Source organism: Phalaenopsis equestris, unplaced genomic scaffold (genome assembly GCF_001263595.1).
Source record: "Phalaenopsis equestris unplaced genomic scaffold, ASM126359v1 Scaffold000002, whole genome shotgun sequence".
NCBI classification, from domain to species: domain Eukaryota; kingdom Viridiplantae; phylum Streptophyta; class Magnoliopsida; order Asparagales; family Orchidaceae; genus Phalaenopsis; species Phalaenopsis equestris.
The window spans coordinates 41,763,977-41,787,722 of NW_018164444.1; the positions used below are offsets into that span (position 1 = coordinate 41,763,977).

Sequence of the window (23,746 nt, forward strand, 5' to 3'; positions counted from 1 at the left end):
CACCCAACACCTAAGCAACATAGTCGACTGACACTAGCTTGGTCGACCGTCTCAAGGACCAATCAACTGAAGGGTCCAAAAATATCAAAAAAACGACTGCATTAGTTACAAATACGAAAAGACAAAATAAAAAATAATAATATGTGGTAACCCACTCATTAAAACAGGTGAAAATGCATATTTTTTTATTTTGTGACACTCTATCTCTATAAATAGGGGGGTCCAGTGCATGCAAAAAATGGCTTTTTGGCTCTTCCCTTTAGATTCATACTCTACAGGAAAAACTTTCTCCCCTTTCGTTTCATAACTTATATTTACATATATAAAATGGGTGAAAGAGCCAAAGAATATCCCAGTTCACCTAAAAGGGACAAGTTTATGCGTGCTCCCTTTTTCTACCCTCCTGGGTTCCTAACGATCCTATCCTTGACCATGCAAAAAATGGCTTTTTGGCTCTTCCCTTTAGATCCATACTCTACAGGAAAAATTTTCTCCCCTTTCGTCTTATAACTTCTATTTACATATATAAAATGCGTGAAAGAGCCAAAGAATATCCCAATTCGCCTTCGTTCCTAACGATCCTATCTTTGACACTGGGTTCCTAACGATCCTATCCTTGACCTCCTTACATCGACTAATTTGAATTCAACACTAATAGTTATGCCATATCATATATATACAATCAATATTAATTTATTGAAATCAAAATATATTCATAATCATGATTTTATATAAACTAAAAAAAAAATTAAAAAAATATATAAAAAAATGCACAAACAGTCATGTTGCTGACACCTTCAGATTTTTACTCAAAATTTATAATCTCTGACACGAAATTCTAATGATTAGTTATCAATAAGCCACATGACAGACCATCATGTCCATATATCATATTAACAATATCCTAAGATCTCACAATTCACTAATTAAGTCGATAGTCATTCTAATTATACAGTCAAACTACCGTACAATACGGTTTGAAAAGTCAACATCCCGTATTTCTTTAGGAAATTTGTTTTTCCTTATTATCTAATCAGCCTCTACTCCTTCCCACATGATTTACTATTGCTGTGGCCTCCAACAAGAGAATAATAATTAATAATAATAATAATAAATGAAAAAGCAAAGATGAGAAAGCTGAAAGGAGAGCCAACGGACTTGGGGGAAGGGGTAGGCGGTATCCTTCCTGCCATTGCCTGTCTATCTCTATAATTTCTCTTCTCTGGTCTTTGTCTATGGTCTCCCTAGGCCAGTCTAGGTTTTTGTCGCTCCTCATCGCCGTTACTTTCGCGAGCTGCTTCGGCTTTGCGTGAAGAAGAGTTTTTTTTTCTAGCTTGTGCTTGTTAGTTTTTGCATTCTCTGCGCGCTTCTTTTGCAGAGTTCAGTCAGGGTTTCATTTCTTCTTTTCTTTTTGATTTTAAAGTTTTTATTTTTGCTGATTTCGCGAGGTAACGTGTTCCCCTTTTGTTTTTTTTTATGAAGATGAATGGAAAAGGTATAGCTTTCGGCAGTTTGGTTTAGGGTTTTGGCGGATTCTGTCCTGACAGCGGGGGGGATCAGCTTTGAGAAATCTTGTGGATGAATTCGATTAAATCAGCGATTCAAGCTTGTAGCTTTTATATATGTGACAGGAAGATGAGAATTATGAGTTTGTAGGCTCTGGTTTGAAGAGGATGCGCGAAATGCGAGCCTTTTTCTCCCAACCTCTCGAATCCAGTTTTCTTATTTTAGTCTGCTAGATTGGAGGAGGGGTTTCTTACTGTACTTTCATCATCTTTGGTCCTTAATCAATTGAAATCGGAGTTTCATCTTGTAAAGTTGTGACCTAGGCTTCGTCGTAGTGCTTTTTCCCTGGAGGTTGTTGGGGGTAGGAACGTGAAGAAAGGTGATACTGCGATCCATGCATGGATGGGAGGGAGGGCATGGGGCTGTCCGGCCCAGCTTCATATTTTATGCATCGAGGTATGGGAGCGCCGGGCTCTGGCTCGCAACCGAGCTTGCATGCCCCACTTGGAATGTCGCGCTCGGTGCCCAACCTAAGCCCTAGCTTTGCCATTCAGACTTCGGCTATGGGCGTTCCCGGAGGCTTTGGTGGTGGTGCGACACAGGGATCCGCTTTCCAGGCTTCCTCACCTCCTACAATTGCACCTCACACAGTCAATATTGGTCCCGGTGGAATCGGTGTGGGCGTCGGCCAGGGAGAGCAGGTGAAGAGGAAAAGGGGGAGACCGCGGAAATACGGACCTGACGGATCAGTATCGTTGGCTCTCTCGCCCCTCTCATCTCCGACATCAGTTTCCGGCACATCAGCCGGACTTCTAGGGTCGGGATCGGGGATGCCGTCTCAAAAACGAGGAAGAGGTCGGCCGCCGGGCACCGGAAGGAAGCAGCAGCTGGCTTCTCTTGGTATGTGGGAAGCTTTATGAGCTCACGAGCATTTTGTTTTGTTTTGTGGGATTTGGTGATTTGTAATTTGTACCGTCTGATATGGCTGTCCTTTTCTACATTCATTAATCTCATTACTAAATATCTTATTGTTTTTCTTGTTTTTTTGATATTTGATGATCATCTCGCTGATATATAAGTCAACAGTTCCCAATGTAAATAATATTATACTCCCCCCTTCCTTATATTTAATTCGACAAAATGCACATGGCTGATGTGTTTCCCCTATTGTTAATTGTTCTTTCGTCTTATTTTAGGTTAAAGATTGTTCTGCTTTTCTTTTAAGTGCCTTTCTTCTGACTCTTTCCTTTTCAGGAGCTTTTAGATTATTCGATATCATTTTTAAATTCTTACGAATGTGACATTTATGTTTATTTTATATCTTAGTCTGAGTCAAAAAAGTTTAAAAGAACCATTTTCCCTTGTTTTCTGTTGCTTTCTGTGGCCATGACTAATATATCTAGATTTGGTGCTCACTAGAAGCATTGAGAGGAAATTTTAATTAAAAAACTGATTTTTTTAAGAAAGCTCTGGCAATTTTATTCACACATGGGTTAAGGAAGAAAAAATAACCTGTGATGCAGATTGTGAGGTGTTAGAACTAGAGCCTGTCATTCATCCTTATGTTTTATTGATTATAATGTTGAGTGCTGAGGCGCCTTCTGTGCTGAAAGAATACTTTGGTGCATCATTCCCAGTTTTAGATTCTAATACTTATGATAGTTGGTATTTATTTCTTGGAAATTGCGTTTTCAAGTAATATCCATATGAGTTTGGTAGGGAATTAAAAATCTTTTTTTTCATTCAATTGTATAGTTTATTGGCATTTTTCGTTTTATGTGCTGCTATATGATTGCAATATTGTAATCAAGATTATTTTTCCCTTACTTAAGGTATGGTAGGATTTTATTGAAGGAATTTTTGTCTGATAATGTTAAATTGTTTTTCACTGTTATGTCTAGGAAGAGTACCCTTACTATTGAGTTATATTTTGCAGGTGAATGGGTAGTTGGTTCTGCTGGAATAGGTTTCACCCCTCACATCATAACAATTCCAGTCGGAGAGGTTATTTATTTCATTTTTATTTTAGATTTTACCATGCAAAGTGAGCATGTCTTGACATGATACAATTATTTTCTGTTCTTGACTTTGTTTTATGTTATGTGTTATCATAAAGGGACTTTATCTGTCAATGTATTATACAAGTTATTGTTCTTGTTTGTCCAGCTCTCGTTGAACATATGTAATTTGGCGGGCTGCAGTATCAAAACTAATTGCTTTAGTGGCATTGTATTCGGATGAGATCATTTGTATCAACGAACATGACCTATCCTTTTGTTATTTTAGGCTATATTACCAGTAAGAAAAGGGAAAAAAAATATGGTTATGCATTTTGTTATCTTAAATATTTTAAAAGGATATCCTAATGTCATGTTTTCCAATTGTAAACATTCAAACCATATAATGTTTTTTCCATGCATCATTATGCTTTCATTTTGCTTAACGAATTATCTTATTTATTAAATTGACATAATTGTAAGATATAAAACAAAATAAGAACTTTGTGTTCGGTTAGATTGAAACTTGGCTATTTATAGTGATTGATAGAGTTTATGTTCTTAGTATTGGTTTTACCTTCCTTCGTCTCTGAATTGAATGTTCAGGGAGAGCTATTGGTTGCAGTAAACTAATTGTGACAACCTGACTGAGTTCGTTCTATGTCAGAATGAGAAATCATCTCATCTTTTTTTTAAGAAAATTTTTGAATTCATAGCGTAATATAATGCTGAGCAATATACTTGACAAAGTGAAGAAAAAGAAAATTACTTGAACTACCCTTTATTCCTGGCAGAGTGCTTGGTTTTTGAGTAGTGAAGGTGCATATTTAGTTACCCAAAACTATCATTTTTTAGTTCTATGTGCTAGATCACATTATATTTGCATGCGTGATCATCATGCTATGAATTTCAAAAGCTTGATTTAACTTACATCTTATTCAATCCTAATTGGATTGAGACTGCTGGTGATTATGTTTTTTAATTATGAAACACCATGCTTATGTAGTGCAGCTTTTTCTAATTGAATAAATCTGCACATTTAACTATTTTTTGCAGGATATTGCATCAAAGGTGATGTCATTTTCACAGCAGGGGCCGAGAGCAGTTTGCATCCTCTCAGCAAATGGTGCTGTTTCCACAGTTACACTTCGACAACCTGCAACTTCTGGTGGCACGGTGACTTATGAGGCATGTCCTTTTGTTTTACCGGCCTAATTTTAGGCATTCTAGTTGGGTTTTTGTTATGCATGAACAACTTCTGGTGGCACTTTGACTTATGAGGCATGTCCTTTTGTTTTACCGGCCTAATTTTAGGCATTCTAGTTGGGTTTTTTTTATGCATTAATTCCGTTTCTAGTGTTATGCCAGTTTTTCTGATGAAAAATTGTGAAAAGAGGCCACAGTATCTAAAGGATAAAGATTTTACATCTGTTTATTTTTCCAAAACTAAATTAGCATATTTCTTAATATGGCCAATTTTTTTCTCTCCCTTCTTGATCTTTGGTTTCTGCTTGAATCACAGTTTGTAGGGGAAAATTTTTGATAAGCGGATCAATTATTTTTCTTTTCTGGATCAAGCGTGAAGATTAAGCCTCCTATTTATAGGCACCCCACATCTTTGTTTTCTTACGAAAGAAGCAAAGTCCTTATCCTTTTTCTTATTTTTAATACTATTGTCCAAATTTCATTTAAAAATCAAACTTTACAATTCCCCATAAGGAGTTTATTTCTTAATGAATGTAAATGTTGATGTTAATTGTGCATGCTAGCATGTATTGCAGAATTGTACCAGGACATGCATAGCATGCAGATGAGTATACCTGTCTGTTTATTGCATTGAAACTTTGAATCTCAGGCTAATCCCTCGTCTTTGGATCTCATGCCATTCCTTATTTTCTGTTCAACCATACTTTTATTTTAACCTTGTATGTCCGTGCCAGTATCTTCAGTGTCCTTTGTTTTTTCTCAAATTGGTGTTTGTTTATATTTAAATTTTCTAATCAAACAGTGTTAGACTTGGTCCAATGCTGATATTCTTGTTTCTTTAGTGTGGGTTTATCATGAGCTAAATTTATCGAAATGCTGATACTTTATGCACAATATCTTGTCTTTTAATAATATTTATTTTCTTCCCAGCAGTCTTGTACCTTGCTTCTTAAAGCATGGAAGCTACATCCAAATGAAATTTTGGCATATGTATTTTTCTATAGTTTTTTCATTGCTCTTTTAATTATTGAGCATAATGAATGATAGTTTTGATAGCATTTTAAGCTGACAATTGGTTTCTGTTGGCTTTTGATTTCTTGATGTATTTTTAAAGAAATTTTTATCGCTCTTTTCATGGGGCCTTCTCAAGTCTTACTTTACCGTTAGCCCTATTTGTTGCAGTAACATTTGGATAATGATTACAACTGTTAAACTTTTCTTTCTTTTTTGAACTGATTGGCTCCTATGTTATTGGTCAAGTATTTTGTCTTCTTCCGAAACAACCTGTCCAATTGGTTATTGTTGCTGTATGTTTGGGTATGATCTTTTTCCTTGATGGAGATAATGTCATAATTTCAGTAAATTTTGTTATGTTATTCTACTGTTTCTTTGTCTTGATCTATCTTTAGATTTTTAGATTAAAAAATATTGATAATTAAATTTAAAACTGTGTTTATGGACTCTGGCCCTATTTTGGTTCACTTAATTATGGTCTTGTTATAGGGGGCTTTTAATGCTGGCCTCTTACCTGTATCTGAAATCTAGAATACTCTTTATTATATTCAATCATGGTGGAGCTCTATTTGGCTCAATAATTGTTATTCTCTTTGCCATATATTTCTCTATTTGTTTTAATAAATTATGAGTAAATGTTCAAAAGGATTCCTAATTTGTGTGTTCATTTTAGTGCCAAATATCTGTAGCTGCTTAATTTACTCCCTTAACTCACAAAAGCTTAACCAATTTGGTCCTACTTTCAATTTTGTCTTTTGGTTGGATAGAAATTTGTGAATGAATGTCTTCCATAAGTGCATTTTGGGTTACAAGGGTCAATCCTATTTGTTTGAGCTTGTACTAAGTAGTGAGATTGACTTTAAAAAAATTACATTTTTGGTTGGATTCACATGATTTATGGTTTTTTAAATGACAATCTATATTCGTTAATTATAAATTCTTTTCTGCCTGATATTTTTTGAAGAAGTATCACTTCGTTACTTATTTAGAGTATTATAGTTTTACCAATCCCTGCTATCTTTCTTTTTCTGCATTTTTTTGTTATTGTTCCTTTGTTATTGTTCCCATAGGCAGTTTAATGCAAATCTCATGGTTTCGAACTAGTTTCATTTTAATTATATTTAGGGTTTAGATGAAAGGAAAATAATGCATACTTTTGTTTAACCTTTATTGCGAGAGACAGACAGGTCATCTTGTTTATTCTGTTATTCCACATCAACTTTTGATAACATTTGCCTTTGACAAATGGCAACAGCTGTGATATTGACAAAATGGAGTTGCTTGAATATGCCTTGATGAGTGCTTAAGTAACTTGAACATGGATGGGAAATTTGGAGAGAGATGGGTGGAATGCAGGACTTTAAAAAAGAGAGAAATTAACAGGTTTCATGAAGAATGAGCGAAAACTCTGTTGTTTTCTGTTAATATTAATTTGTTCAGATGTAGACCTTTGTTATGTTTAGACAAATTTACCTTTTGATTTGTTGATTACCTCCACCTATCTCCAGATTGGAATGCTAGGTTGTATTTATCGATTTCCAGCTTTACCACAATTTGCTTTACTGCTTTGTTTCTTTTTCTCCATTGTCAAATAGAATGGTGGCACAAGCTAGATTGGAATAGCAACATAAAAATGTACATAAATTGTGTTACCATGATGGCTATAAAAATTGAACTTGCGTTTGAAATTGGAATAATGTTTTTCCAAATGAAGAAAATGAAGAGATAGTGAAGGGATACTTCATCATCAAATTGTGTGAAATATACAGATTCTTAATTTTTAAAACCCTGAGGGGATAGGTTTCTCGAATTTTGAAATCTGCAAAATTTAAGCTTCGTATCGCTGGCTATACCCTTCTATAAAATCAGTGATTCTATGTTCAGCCCATGGCAAAGTATCAATAGAAATTCCACATTGACCTCTTCAAAAAAGTACTATTGGAGATAGCCATATATGGCCATGTGGCAGCTTAGACATCAATGACTATAAGATCTTTGCCTCGTTCTCTTTAGTAATAGACTTCACCACAACTTTCCATTATTAGCGGCTATACTTTGTTGATTTGTTTCCTTCATTTTTTGGTTTGCTCCTATTCATTTGGTGATTGTATTTATGTAAATTAGTTTTGTTGATGATATCTAGGCTAGGCCTTTTAGCCATGGAGCAAGAACACTTCCAATATGACAAAACCAACACAACCAGATTGTATGACGACACCAAAAGAACCTGCACCATTATTCTTAGTTCAAAAAAATTTGTTTCAAGTCGGACCCATCAACAAGTGTCTGGATATGAGTTTGCTGGTTCTGATTAGTGATATATTAATGTGTTTATTTATGTATGGTACATAAAAAATTTGAAATTATATACTCTTATTTAAGATTTTTTTTTTTGTTGGAATTTTATTTCGACAAAGCAACATTAAAATCATGCCTAATTGATTATATTAATCATATGCGGTTGGACATTATGTATATTTGATGTCATATTGAAATGTAATTGTAATTAAGCTTACATTTATTTTTTCTTGTTTTTCTATAAGATATTTATATCGTACATTTTGTAGTTTATTTCACTGTATATTGTTTTTTTTTTACTTTTTTTATCATGTATTTTATTTTTATTTTATAAAAGTAAATTTTTTATCCACCGTGTGTTGTGTCCTTTTCTTTATGATGGTGTTTTGTGTGTCATGTCTTGTATTGATGTTCATACTTCATAGCCTAATTGGCCTCTAACATGCTCACCATCTCTAGATCTAACTATTCCACTGCTAAACTCCCATTACCAGATATGTCATAAATTTCTACAAATCCTTGAACGATATTCAGATAAAATTGGTGACACTCTAACTGAGAGATGTGCAACAAGGGGAGATGGTTTTAGGAGTCGCAAGGGTTGTTGTTAACAAAATGAGCCATGTGAACACTCTGGTATAATGGGATTTTTTGGGAGTATTGTTACTTTAGAGAGGCAAATGTGTAGGTAATTTCAAGTGGATTTTGTCTGTTAATACCTATATGTTGTATGGATACACCATGCATGAAAGAAATGTTAATTTTGACCCTATTGCCATCTGTTTAGATTGCCTTGTGTGTTAACTATTCATAGCGAGAATTTACATTATTTATAAGTATCATATTTCTTCATTATTAGGATTGTCAGCATCTATTGTATTCTTCTTTTTGTTCTCCTCTTGCATGTAGCTAGCTCGTATATGCTTATATTATGAGGACAATTGAGTACTTATACTATTCTTTTTTTTTTCTCCCCTTCTATTGTATCAACGCAATTGCTTAAATGTTTTCCATTCTTCTATAACCATCTTACTGTAGATGATGCACTCAACATTTTAAACTCAAGTTACCTCCTCTTACACTTCCCTTTGATTATGCTTTGTCAGCGTTATATTGGCTTTTTGCCCTGGTAGTTTGCTGTCTCCACCTCAAATATGACTCCACCATGTACTTGTACGATGCAATCTTGAAGCACCTTTTTTTATCATCATTGTTGCACCAATAGAAGGCAAAACCTATTATGTAAACATTCTCTATTAATTTTCTTTGTTGATTTAGTTTATACCTCCATTGATACTCTATATCAATAACTTTAATTTGATAATTTTTATTTGATGATCTTATCCATACGTTGACAGGAATCTCATTCTCAACTCTTAGCATTTGATTCTCATTACTTTCCTTTTCTTTTAATGTATCAGTTACAGTTTATTTTTGATGCCCACAAATCTCTAGGCAATAAAACTTTCAAAAAGTATGTACTTTTGCTCACGATTATTTTCAAACTCGAGTTGACATATTTTTTATATCTTAAATTTTCAAGGGTTGTATTATCATATCACATGATAATTAATGATAGCAGGAATATAAAGTACATTAATGTCATATTTCTTCATTATTGATAATAATTTTTTAGAACTAAATGAAAATATGATACTAAATAGGACGCAGCAATGGAGAAAAAGGATTCATAAGGATTCATATAGTCGACCCCATGTAGTGGGATTAAGGCTTTGTTGTTGTTGTTGTTGTATTATTGATAATAATTTTTTATTGTATATTTTATTGTTCTCCAGTCTTGTCTATATATAATACATTTATACATGTATTATGAAGACGATTGAGTGAAAATATTGCCCTTCCCAATTCACTCTTTTATGATAAACGTGTTTGTTGACAGATGAAATCACAGGTTAATTTCATGCAGTTAAAAACTTTAAAGACCTAAAACCTTAATGACTTAAAAAACATGAGATTTAGTTGCATAATTTGTTATAAGAACATACAGATGAGGAAGGCATGCCCTGACGCTTCTTACAAAAAATTACAATGAGACTTACATCTCATTGTCCCAAGGTGTTCCTCACCCAGACTGAGGGGTGTCTTGAGGCGTACTTTGCCTCAAAAACACCTAAATTTTTTTATGTTGTCCATAATTTTTTGAACAAAATTATAAATAATATCAATATACCTCATATATTAACCTTCACACCTCACGCACTAAATATCAATATAAGAAAAAGTACCTATAAAAAATTATGTAATTAAAGTTCTAACTAACAACAATGTTATTATTTTAATTAACACTTTTATTGATGATTATTCATTAAAAAATAAAAAATATTTGGCATTAAAGATGATAAGGAATTGGAGAATATAAATATGATAAAAGATAGATGATGGATCTAATGAAAATCAATTGAGTGATGAGAGTAATAGGGCTTCAAAAATAAAAATTCAAATGTTGATTAATTTGTTATTTTCTTGTTTAAGTGAGAGGTAGTATGAGTGAGAAGATTAATATTGGGCTTATTTTGACCATTATATTTTGTTGTTGTAGTATTTTATTTTAATATTTTAGCTTGCTTTGATAATTTAATGTTTGTATTATTTGTATAATCCATTTGATTTTATAATTTGATGTTAGGATAATAACTTGTAACTTCTAATTTTACGCAATTTAATTTTTTTTATTTAGTTAGAATGTTGTTAAATTATTCTTTAATTTATTAAAAAATTAGAATATTAATATATTATTTTTTCTTCATACTTTATTATTTATAATATTTATTAATTTATGTAACTTTTGAAATTTGAGGCTTATGTCTGGCCTCAAGAATGTAAAATGGCTCGGTACGCAATTGTGTAATTTTGAACATTTTTAAGTACTAACCTCTACTATAATAGTTTGTTGCTAAGTTAATTTAACGGATCCAGTTATTCAATTAACTGATCTAACTATTTTTCATATCAATATGTTTGAGGAAGATTTATTTTCTTTTATCGTGGTTCACATATGTCCATGTTTGAATTGATTCTTTATGTTGGATTGGCTGTACATGTCCCTAAATTTGCAACAATCTTGCTTTCATCTTTTTCTGTTGAGGATTTGTTGTTAAAAATTTCCTTATTTTTTCTTCACGTTTTAATAGTCTATTCTACCTCAATGAAATTACATTATTCTCTTTTGTTTTAAGTTCAAGCCATTAATCAATCATACTTCTTACTAGTCTTGAATCTCATGCATGGGAGATCATTGATTTGCCCTTGTTTCTACAATAAAGAGACGCCTTTATGATTTATTTTACTATGTTCAACCCTCTAGGTTTTGGTGCGACTTGAGGGTTGTGCTGAGCGAGATAGTTCTTTTTATTTCAAGAGTATTTTTGCTTTGGTACTACTTGAGGGTTGTGCTGAGGAAGAGAGACATTTATGAGTTATTTTTTATGGTATAATTTAAAAATTACATGAATTTCCCGTGTATTTTGATGGAAATGAGTTCCAAAATAAGATATGAAATATTTTAAGAAGCTCAGTGTTCCCTAAAGGTGTTTAGTCTTATAGCTAAAAGTTCCACTTTTATATCAATCCCTTCACTAAATGAGTTATATTGTAGACATTAGCCTACTCTCACACTTCCCTTTGATTATGTTTTGTCCGCTTTATATTAATCGCTTCACTAAATATTAATCGTCTACTCTCACGCTTACCTTTGATTATGTTTTGGCTGCGTTATAATGGGCTTCTTGCCCTAGTAGTTTGTTGTCTCTACCTCAAATGTGACTTCTCTTGATGACTCCACCATGTACTTGTACGACGCCATCTTGTAGAACCTTTTTTTATCATCATTGTCACACCAATAGAAGGTAAAACCTATTATGTCAACACTATTAATTTTCCTTGTCGATTTTGTTGATACCTCCATTGATTCTCTATAACAATAACTTTTATATGATGATTTGATATGATTCGGAACCAAAAACAACAAACCAACAACGAATAAATTGCAATAGAAAAGTGGAGAAACTCAAATAAAGGTTGCTTCAATAATATCCATGAGACACAAGCAATATACAATGTTGATCTACTATTCAAGAGGTAAATCAGCTCTCTAAAAATCCTACACGTCGCTTGGTACGCTACCCAAAAAAAAAAACTGCTGCCAAACAAAACATAAGAAAAACCAACCCTAGGTTTTCTCCCCTCATACAACCCTCTCCAAAAACCATTCAAACTCGCCCGTTAATCTCCTTTAACTTCTCCTCCTTGAGTATGCGATTAAGGCCCTTGTGGACTTCACCTGCTTCCTAATTTTTTCTGCCGCAGCACTCACCGTCCCGCCTCTTCTCGCTGAAGTGTAGACCCATCCCCTGTTATGGTGAGCTGGTTAGCTGGCTCTCGACACATCCCTCCTGGACTGATTCATATATGGGCGCAACAATACTCCACTCGCAAAGAAGTACTTTATCCTCGATGTGGAAGGATGAAAATTGCTTGTAGATCTCGTAAAACTCCCACATTGCTTCATAGTTTGGCTGCCCTTTCAACTTAACCAATACCTCATTTGCTCCCGCTACTCGATGCGCTTCTTCGACCTCTAACGATTCCAGAATCATATCCAAGTCCTCCGTTAGTGTCGGAGATAGTGAAGACGAGGGTGTATCATTTCCAATCACGCATCTCAGCTGTGATACATGGAAGACCAGGTGTAGTGTGGATGATGGTGGTAATCTTAAACGGAAGGTCACTGCCCTGATGCATGTTGTTACCTCATAAGGTCCAAAGTATCACAGTGAAAGTTTCTCGTTTCTCCTCCTGCCAATATCTTTTATCGGTAGGGCCTAGCTCCAAGTAGATCATATCCCCTGATTCAAATTACACCCCTCTTCTATGTCCATCCACTTTCCTCTTCATGATTTGTTGGGCTCTCAGTAGATGCCCCTTGAGCTTTGTTAATATCTTGCCCCTCTCCTCCAAGTATTGATTGACGTTGAATACCGATGTAGCGCTATGCCCATAATATATCAAGTGAGATGAATCCCGCCCATATAATATCTTGAAACGGGCGGTTTGTGTTGTATCATGATATCAAATATTATATCCGCTTGGCTCATAGCTTCGGCGTATTGGAAATAAAACAACGCAGGTATGTCTCCACGCACATGTTGACCACCTCCGTCCGCCCATTAATCTGAGGATGATATGCAGTGCTCCCTTAAGGATTGTTCCTTGCAACCTGAGTTGCTCTTTCCAGAAGTGGCTGAGGAACACTTTGTTCCTATCCGATATAATCGATTCCGGCATTTTGTGCAAATGAACCACTTCTTGGATAAATACCGCTCTGACTGGACTGCATTGTAGGGAAGTCGTAAGAGATTGAAATGTGCATGCTTACTTAGGCGATCTACGATCACCGTGGACCCTTTTGATCGTGCAACTCCTATCACTTCTTCCCAAACATTCTCTAGCAACACTAATGGTTGTAGTAAACCTCTTGGTGTTGTGTTTAAGTACTTGTGACGCTGACACGTCACATTTTGCCACCATGTCATTTATGTCTCTGCGCATCTCCGCCTAATAAAGCTCCGCCTCTAGACGATTGTAGGTCTTTTGTACCTCTGAGTGTCCCCCGATCACACTTACGTGAAACTTCTATAATAATTTGGGAATAGTCTGACTCTTTAGTTAGCATGAATCGCTTATGGTGGGGCAGTTGTTGCCCATCAATGCATATCCCGGATGATTGTTCGAATCTTGTAGTAACTCGACTCTTTATCTTCTTAGCTCCTCATCCCTCTTGCTTTTCTGTCTCAAGGCTTCCCAATCTAGGATCATGGGACCGATAGGGTTGTCAGCTAGGGTTTCCACCTTTCTCGAGAGTATGTCAGATGTTTTGTTCTTCAATCCTTGCTGGTACTGAATCTTGAATACCCCTGTAGCTTGGATAGCCATCTCTGATGCTCCTCAATCATCATTGGTTGCTCTAAACTCCCCAGATCTGTCCTGACCAGAAAATATTGTCCCAACAGGTAGGACCACCACTTCTGAATGGCCAAAACAATCACCATCAATTCCTGTTTATATACTGACTTGAGTCTCGCTCCGATGGTAAGAATCTGGTTGAAGTAGGCAATCAAACGTTGATCTTGCATGAGCATTGCTTCCAACCCGTACCCTGACACATCTATTTCCACCACAAATAGTTTACTGAAATCTGGAAGTACTAATATCGGTACGCTGTCATGGCTCTCTTCAGTTGTTCAAATGCATGTGTTACTTCTTCCTCCAATTTGAAATTGTTTTTCTTCAATTGTTCCGTCAGTGGTCATGCTATTGTGCTATATCTTCTCATGAACTTCCGGTAATAGTTGGTAAGGGCCAATCCATCATAGCCTTGGTCTTGGATTGATCTACTGTTACCCCCGTTTTGGTTACCACATGTCCTTGGTACTCTACCTGTAACTATACAAATGAACATTTCTTCAAGTTGGCATACAACTGGTGCTCCCTTAACGTCTCCACTATTGTCCTCAGGTGCTTCACATGCTGCTCCTCTGTCCGACTGTAGATTAGAATGTCATCGAAGAAGACCTGAACGAACTTTCTGAGTAAGGTTGAAAGAGCCGATTCATTAGAGACTAGAATGTGATCGGTGTGTTCGTGAGGCCAAAAGACATCACCTAGAATTTATATTGTCCCTCATGTGTCCCGAACGTTGTCTTGTGCTCACTTGGGCGCATCCTAATCTGGTAATATCTTAAATTCATATCGATCTTCGAGAAAAGGACCGCCTCGTAAAGCTCATCTAGTAGCTCATCAATCACTGGGATAGAAAATTTGTCGAAGACAATTTCCTTATTCAATGCCCGATAATCCACGCAAAATCGCTAGCTTCCATTTTTCTTCCTCACCAACAAGACTTGACTGGAAAATAGGCTAACATCGGGTCTGATAATCCCTGCCTCGAGCACCTCTCAGATCAACTTCTCTATCTCATTCTTTTGAATCTGAGGATGCCAGTAGGGTCTGACACTGATTGGGGGACAACCTTCCTTTATGTGATATCTTGCTCGTGCTCCCTCGGTGATGGTAACCCGCTCAACTGCTGAAAAATATCAGTAAACAGCTGCAAAAGCTGTTGAACCTCATCAGGAAACTCTATTGAATCGTTGTCTTGGAACGCCTCGATGCTCTGTAACTCAACCAAATAGCCTACTCCTGCTCTCCGTATCGTCTTGACCATGATTTTAAGTGAGACCATGTTCCTACATAAGCTACCATTTCCTCTCAACAACACATTCCTACCCTTCTCCTGAAGCTCTATCATTAGTTCACTTTTATCTCCCCAACGGTCACTTCATCCCCAAAATCACATTTGTGCCGCCCAAATCCAAGGGAAGGAAGTCCACCACCTGTAGGCCTTGTAGTGCTAGAACCAATATCTTGCAAATTCCCCGAATTTTCTCCACATTCCCTACCCATCATAGCACCAAAGCTCCCCATATCTGTCAGCTCCAACCCTAACTGATCTACTATCTTATTTGAGATGAAGTTATATGTGGCTCCTCTATCCACCAACACTACGACTGGTTGTTCCCCGATCCTCCCCCTCACCTTCATGGTGTGATTTGGAGTAAATCCCACCACTAAATTTAGGAACAGTTCTGCTACATCCAAGTGCACATGCTTCTCTTCCTCCACCATGTCTTCCTTTGTCTCCTCTCTCTCATGAACTACAAAGACCCGAAGTGCGCTCTCCTTGCAACAGTAGCCTAAGCAATACTTCTCGTCACATCTGAAACACAATCCTTTCGCTCTTTTATCCTGCAATTCCGTGTCGGCGAGGCGCTTGAAAATGCCCCTGGATGGTGCCACATATTCTTGTCTTTTGGTGCCTGCCTCTTTCTGAAATGACACCGCCTGGGTCCTCGGTGCGGTGATCGTCGTGAAACTCTTGTAAAATCCTCCCATGTTGCCGCCCTTATTTGTCTTTTTTGCTAATTTCTTATCTTTCATCATTTGAGCGACCTCTATCATTTTCTTTAATCCATACGGTTTCAATGGTTTGACGGTTGCTTGAATGTCGAGTTTGAGGCCTTTCAAGAAGTTCCCCTCTAATCCAGCTGCAAAAATACCTCTCAGTCGCTCCAATAAGAGCTTGAGCCTCTCTCCGTATTTCATGACGTCTCCTTTTGAGTGAGCACATAGAATTGCTCATGGAGGTATCCTTTCCAATAAGCAGTCTTTAAACTCTTCCGGCAAATGTATCAAGAACCTCGCCTCCATCCACTGAAATCATGTCAGGGCCTTAATCCTGTCGTCATGAGCTTCACCTCTCCCATTACCCTATTTACTCCAAAGCATCGCTCCACCCGATACAACTATTATTGTGCATCTTCACCTTTGAAAATCGACATCTTCAATTTTCAAACCCTCGTATCACCACCCCAACTTCTTCTTTCTCATGTGTCTAGTGTGAAACTCACTCCTGCGATCATTGCCATGACCCACTTTCGATTCTCTCCATTCTTCGTGCTCTTCTGGGCCTTTTGCATCACCCCCTTTCCAATCGGTTCACCCCACTTCACCTGTAGTCTCCACTCCTCCCCTCAGAGTCCTAGGGGGATGCTCTTTGTGGTAGATAATGTCCTACCTAATATTTTCTCGTTCATCTCTTTCCACGTTGATCTGGCCACGAATTTCTTGCTCAACCCTTGGTTAGTATTTGTCATCGAAGCGGTCAACTGGGTCTTAGTCTGCATCTCCATGAGACTCTTCATCTTCTCTCACATTTTTCCTATGCTTTTGAATCTGCTCTCCATTCGGTTTTCTATGGAAGAAAAGCTATCTTCTATGTAGGTGAACCATTTTTTAACTCGCAATCAAATTTGCTCTACTTCCCTTTCAACACATCCACTTTCTTTGCTGTCATTCCTCCAAGTTCTCACTCTGATTTCAATTTGGTATGATTCAAAAAACAAAAAAAAACAGCGAACCAACAACAAATATATTGCAATAGAAAAGTGGAGAAACTCAAATAAAGGCAGTTTAACTAATATCAATGAGAAATAAATAAAATATAACGTTGATCTACTATTTGAGAAGTAGATCAGTTCTCCACAAATCCTAGACGCCCTAGACTTCGCTAGGAACACCACCCGAAAAAGAAAACTGCAACCAAGCAAGCATTAAAAAAAACCCGACACTAGGTTATCTCCCCTCATAATAACCTTCTTTCTCCTCCTTGAGTATGTGATTAAGACCCTCGTGGACACCACCTACTTCCTAATTTTCTCAGTCGCAGCTCCCTGCCCCCTCCCCACCTCTTCTCGCTGAATCATTCGACCCGCCTACTGTTGTGGGGGGTTGGTTGACTGGCTCTCGTCCGGTCCCTCCTTTACTGGTTCTTATGCAAGCGCAACATGATCATAACATGAATCTGATTCTCAACTCTTAGCATTTAATTACATTACCCTCTTCCTTTTTCTTGTATCAGACACACTTTGTTTGTGAAACTTAAGATCTTTAGGCGATAAAACCTTCGATAATTTTTTACTTTTGCTCCCCATTATTTTCAATTTATTATTTTTGCTCACGATTATTTTCAAACTCAAGTTGGCATATTTTTATCACATTAAATTTTCAAGGGGCGTGTCTAAATCATCACATGATAATTAATAATACCAGGAATATAAAGTGCATTAATGTTATATTTGTTCATTATTGAGAATATTTTTTTATTGTATATTTTATTTTTCTTCGCTCTTGTCTATATATAATACATTTATGCATATATTATGAAGACAATTGGGTGAAAATGTTACCCTTTTCAATTCTCTCTTTTCTGATAGACTTGTTTGTTAATAGAGGAAATCATGGGTTTATTTCATGCAGTTAAAAATTTTAAAAACCTAAAACCTTAACGAGTTAAAAAATATGGGATTTAGTTGCATAGTTAGTTATAAGAACGTGCAACAGGGGAGCAATAACCACCCTCAAAGTTTTTTACAAAAAAATCACAATGAGGCCTACATTTCATTATCCGAAGGTGTGGCGTATGCCTCACCCAGGCGGAGGCTCGTTTTAAGGAGGGTACACCTCGCCTCAAAAATGCCTCAAATTTTTGTATGCTCTCCAATTTTTTTTAAACAAAAATAATAGTAATATCAATATACCTCATATATTAACCCTCACACCTCACATACTAAATAACAAAAAATAAAAGAAAAAAAATTCTATAAAAGTTTAAGTAGTTGAAATTCTAGCCATCAACATTGTTATTATTTTAATTAACATTTTTATGATGATTTTTCATTAAAAATTTAAAAAGAGTTGGCAACAACATGCGATAAACAATTTATTATGTTGATGATTCTAATAAGATTAATTGGGTGATGAGAGTAATAGAGGCTTCAAAATTAAAAATTCAAATGCTATTGAATTGTTATATTCTTGCTTAAGTGGAGGGTAGTTTGAGTGAGATAGATTAATGTTGAATTGATTTTGATTTGGTATGCTTTGATGTTTTAGTATTTTATTTTAGTATTTTAGCCCTTTGATAGTTTAATGTTTGTAGAATCCCTCTTATTTCATAATTTGATGATAGGATAATAACATGTTATTTCTAATTTTACTTGATTTATTCTTTTCTACTCAGAATGTTATATTATTTTTTAATGTGTTAATGCATTAGATTATTAATATATTATTTTTTACTTCCCACTTTATTATTTATATCATATTTATTAATTTTTATATATTTTTTTTAAATTTAAGGCTTATAACCGGCATCGAAAATGAAAAGCACCTCACTACCCAGTTCAATTTTAAACATTGTTGAGTACTAGCCTCTACTGTAATAGTTTATTGCTAAAGTTAATTTAACAGATCCGTTGATTCAATCTAGCCTATCTAGCTATTTATCAGATCAATATGATTGACGCAGGTTTATTTTCCCTTATTTAGGTTCACCTATGTTCATGTTTGATTTGATTCTTTATGTTGGATTGGCTGTACACTTCCCTAAATGTGCGACAATCCTTCTTTCAACTTTTCTTGCTGAGGATTTGTTGTTAAAAATTTCTTTACTCTTTCATCACACGTAATATTCCATTCTTCCTCCATGAAATTACTTTATTTTCTTCTTTTGTTTTGAGTTCAGGCCATTGATCACCATCATACTTCAACTGGTCTTGATTCTCATAAAAGGGAGATCGTTGATATAGCTATCGTTTGTACGGTAAAGAGGTGCTTTTATGATTTATTGTAGCATGTGCAACTCTCTAGATTTTTATACGTTTAGAGGTTCTTGCTGGGCAAGATGGATTTTTTCTTTAAAGGGAGTAGTTTTGGTTTTGGTACAACTTGAGGGTTGTGCTGAGGGAGACATTTATCGAGTCATTTTTTATGGTATAACTTAAAAAATTACAACAATTTCTTTGCGCCACAATGAGATGTAGAAATATTTTCAGAAGTTTGGCGCTAACCTTATAGCTAAAAATTTTAGTATTTTCTTAATATCTTGACTAAATATGAGTCATTTTGTAGACATTTTTTATGGTATAACTTAAAAAAATTACAAGAATTTCTTTGTGCCGCAATGAGATGTAGAAATATTCTCAGAAGCTAGGTGTTCTCTAAAGGTGTTTTAGCCTTATAGCTAAAAATTCCTAGTCTTTTATTAATATCTTGACTAATTAAGAGTTATTTTGTAGACATTTGCTTAAAAAAACAATAAAGCGCCTCCCAATATTCTTTTATTTTTTATAATTATATTTCTAAATGTTTGTATTCCAGATAGATTAAAATATGTGGTTTGAAACAGGAGTCATTTTCATAATTCAAGCCCTGCAACTGTACTAACCCATTAATAAAATGCAGGGTCGATTTGAGATTCTATGTTTATCCGGTTCATACTTGATTACTGATGAAGGCGGATCCCGTGGCCGAAGTGGGGGGTTAAGTGTCTCTCTTTCAAGTCCCGACGGAAGAGTGATTGGTGGTGGTGTTGGTGGCCTCCTCATAGCTGCAAGTCCCGTCCAGGTTACTTTGTACCGCCTCATTACTTCGTATTCCTGACAGTGTCTCAGCCTACAATCTTTCAGACCAACACTTCTTTGTTTCCAACACAAAATAAGATTCTCAGCCAAATACTCCTAACACAGTTCTCTTCCATGTTTTTCCATGCATAATTTGTGCAGGTTATAGTAGGCAGCTTCTTATATGGTGGGGCAAAATCGAAGAGCAAGACTAAGATGATTAAACAAGCCGCAGAGGCCGCGGAACAAGCCGAGGGAGACAAGCAGAGCACGCCATCAAGTAGCCTGCCAAGCCAGAGTCACGCCGCCGCAATAATGGGCGGATGGACAAGCGCCAGGAACGCTCACGTCGACATCGACTTGATGCGTGGTTAAGGGATTTGGGTCTCCTTGTAACATCAGAGAAAAGCTTGGTGCTTGTAGGGTTGGGAGAAACCTGGTGGAAAGAGAACATGCTAGCACCTTTCGTTGGCCTATTGCTGGCACATATATGCAGAAACTAACACACTGCTTAATCCTGCGTTGTAACAAAATCTTTAGGTAGCAACAAGTTTGCATTATCTTATCATTCCTATTTTTCTTGGCTGTTGTTGCTGCCTGAGAAGCGAGGCTGGATTTGGTTGCCTGTTTAATTTGTGGAACAACTTCATGTACTGAGATTAGATTTCGGTAATTTATTGTCTGGCCAATATTTACAGGAGGGCTTGCGAGCAGCTCCGGAACATTACTGGCAATTTACAATGCTTATATTGCCTGCAAATTGTCTAAAATCTTTTTCCTTGCTTAATCCTATGTTCACAGCTATCGGGTCAATATTCATCAACAAGCTTATTCATTTTGATAATTCATAATTAATGCACCACGATTATATAGTGATTTTTGGCTTGCCTCTTCACAACATGGAAGATAACATCTTTGACTCCCATGTAGTTATAAAGTTTCAACCATAAGGCTATATATTTACCTTTTCAGTGCTTATTATCTAAATGGCTAAAGGGTCAATTGTGGTAATATTGTATGGTAAGTTGACATGCTTGGTCTCAACACGAGTATCAATTGCAGGTTAAATATTGGCATAGAAGTAAGCTCGATCAAGCAACACAAATGATAAGTTGCCACTACTTTGATGGAGCTTTTTTGAATTGAGGTATAAAAGTTATTGGAAGTTAGCATCATCTTAGAAATCTAGTGTCTTCACTAAATCTCAAATATTTTTATAGAGAAAAGTGAAAATTGAGAACGTGTCTCAACTTTGTTAAACTCAATCAAACTTTAAGTATGTATTTGTTTCAATCAATGCTTTAGTCAAATAAAGATATACTCATTTGATTGTGTGATGTTGGTGTTATTCTGAACAAACATTCGTGTTAGAACAATATCGTTCAATTTTGATTGAAGAGTTTAGGGTGACTTGAGAGCAAAGGATCAAAGTAATCTTTTAAAAGCAAAAAGGTCTTAAAAATGATGTGTGGCTAAATTTTTTACATAAAATTAAACCTTTTGGATAGTAAATCAAACTTATAGGTGTTTGCCCCATGAGGGTATAAGATTATGAGCTTATTTTTATAATAGCAAATGTTTGATTAGAAGTACTACTATTTTAATAAAGTGTAGAATTCATAGGATGTAAGGATAATTATAGGCAAATTTGATCAAATAAAAATAATTTTAGAAATGATGACATCTGTATGGTCTCATGATCATTGATGAAGGCTTTTCATCAAGTTTTATAGTTTTGTAATTTTTCAAAATATTTTTTTGAAAGATTAAGTATTATAAAATAATAAAATTTTAACAAAATAGATCTGAAAATCAGGTCATCATCATCATAAAAATTAATGGTAAAATAAGGGGAAAGACTAGCTTGGATGATCACTTCAAGGGATTGAAATAATTAAGATTAAGACCACTTTCAATACTGTCATGAAAAACTTTGATATTTTAACAAAGCTCAAAAAATCCAACCAAAAGCCTTCTCCAAAATCAAAGAAAAGGAATTTGATTTGGGATTGCTTGCATATGGAACCATTTTCCTTCCATATTTACTTGGATGAATGACATCTTTATTATGTTTACTTTAATCAGTCTTTTTTTTTTTTTTATTTGCTTTTTTATTGCTTAGACTTGGGATACCTTATGAGAATTATTTAAAGTATTCTAAATTATTTCTTCAACAATCTTTAGCTATTGAACATTTTAAAAACCACTTTTATTTAACATTATTTCAATATTAAAGAAAATAAAACTATTTTTCTTGTGTGAATTTGTATGATAAAACCATGGGGACAACACTATAAATTTGTAAACTTGGTGTATGATCCTTTATTAGTATTGTTTTCGTTATTTCCTTCTTTTATTTTTAAAGAAGTTGTCAGTTTGTCTATGGTTGTATATTTTCCTTTTTCGAATAAATCTCTCTTTCGAATCATGTGAATGATCATGATAAGAGATGAACTGGAAAATACGAACATACGAAGAAGACGAAAAATTAGAAAAAGAAAACGTGAACAACCTACGTGGGATAAACCTTGCAATGATAGGTCGAGCATGTCTGTCCAAACATGATCGGACAGAAGCACCTTGGACTAATATTCGTGAAAGAATCTATGTAAACTACTCACAACCAGAGATTCAGGTGTGTTTGTCTGTCATAGGGTCTAGAGTGCTTTCAGGAGGACATAACTCACTTGGTTAATTACGTCTTAAAGGTTCCCCAAGAATACTCTGGATCCAAATGAGTTTTGCTTACATTAGTAGTGACAACCAGCACGAGATTATTTCACATGGGAATGCTCCGATGCTTTCAAAGCTCCTGCTAAACTATAAGGCGAAAAGTGAGTCTCTCAAAGTCCCACATGGGTAACAGACTCATCATCATACGAAGCCTGCAAAATAATTGAATCATCTTGACGGGGAATCCCAATACATCAAAGCAAATACAGCCATAAGGACAGTGGACAAAGCATCGTAACCAAAAAAGCCGACAACTCATTGATAATCAGGTCGTCAAGATGATATCAACGACAGCAAGAGGAGTAACATGGCTCAAAGTAGTAGTCAAAGAAAGGGAGGACTAATCCCTAATAGATAGAGATAGTCAGGTCAGGGCACCATGACCCGTAATCCCAAGCCACTATGACCCTAAGTTTACCTAGTCTTGAAGGTAGTCGACCAAACAAGTCTAAATATTCATGAATTGCGTCTTCTGTAAAAACATCAATAACCCTAAGGTCAAAGGAACGAAACTTTGTCATATGACTATTAGGTGGTGCTCCAAGAAGGGAGACATATACAATCTGAAGTGGCAAGGAGGCTACTAGAAAGAGGAGAAAGAGGAGGTTCAGCTACAAAGTTGGAAACACTCCCAATAAAAGGACTTATACCTCGTCTGGGTCGTGGTGCCTTCTAAAGACCTAAGCGCACTAGACAACCACCTAAGTAGAAATCAATGTTGGGCTAGTCAGGTTAAAGAAGCACAGGGGTTTCTCATCAGGACATGCAGAATGATGTAGTTATCTATTCAGATCCAAATGTGGAGGCCCTATTAGTATGACTTGGATGAGAGTCATGTTAATCAACCCATTTCAAATTCAACCCGAAAGCCATGAAAAAAAATAAAAGCAAGTTTTTGAAAGTCCTAACAATTTTAATCCAAAAAAATTGATTATCTTAATCTTTTATTATTAG

The 23,746-nt window shown here is 35.7% G+C and overlaps 1 protein-coding gene across 7 annotated transcripts; it reads left to right on the top strand.

Annotated features, from left to right (window-relative positions):
* Positions 1–1,087: 1,087 nt before the first annotated feature.
* LOC110038060 (AT-hook motif nuclear-localized protein 9) lies at positions 1,088–20,829 on the top strand. Of its 7 annotated transcripts, none has more exons than XM_020742843.1 (7): positions 1,088–1,177; positions 1,483–2,406; positions 3,443–3,510; positions 4,560–4,691; positions 19,183–19,260; positions 19,902–20,063; positions 20,222–20,829. In XM_020742843.1, exons 2-7 carry the CDS (start codon positions 1,905–1,907, stop codon positions 20,432–20,434), a joined length of 1,155 nt encoding a protein of 384 aa, XP_020598502.1. In that variant the 5' UTR covers positions 1,088–1,177; positions 1,483–1,904; the 3' UTR covers positions 20,435–20,829. The 7 variants fall into 7 exon arrangements, with proteins under 7 accessions (XP_020598502.1, XP_020598510.1, XP_020598480.1 ...); XM_020742851.1 differs by having other exon boundaries at positions 1,092–1,170; XM_020742821.1 differs by having other exon boundaries at positions 1,140–1,390.
* The last annotated feature ends 2,917 nt before the right edge of the window (positions 20,830–23,746 follow it).

Bases quoted from the DNA above. Each gene is read 5' to 3' on its own strand.
- LOC110038060 (XM_020742843.1), top strand. From the start codon at position 1,905: ATGGATGGGAGGGAGGGCATGGGGCTGTCCGGCCCAGCTTCATATTTT. The intron at 2,407-3,442 runs GTATGTGGGAAG...TATATTTTGCAG, and splicing joins GCAGCAGCTGGCTTCTCTTG to GTGAATGGGTAGTTGGTTCT. The intron at 20,064-20,221 runs GTTACTTTGTAC...TAATTTGTGCAG, and splicing joins TAGCTGCAAGTCCCGTCCAG to GTTATAGTAGGCAGCTTCTT.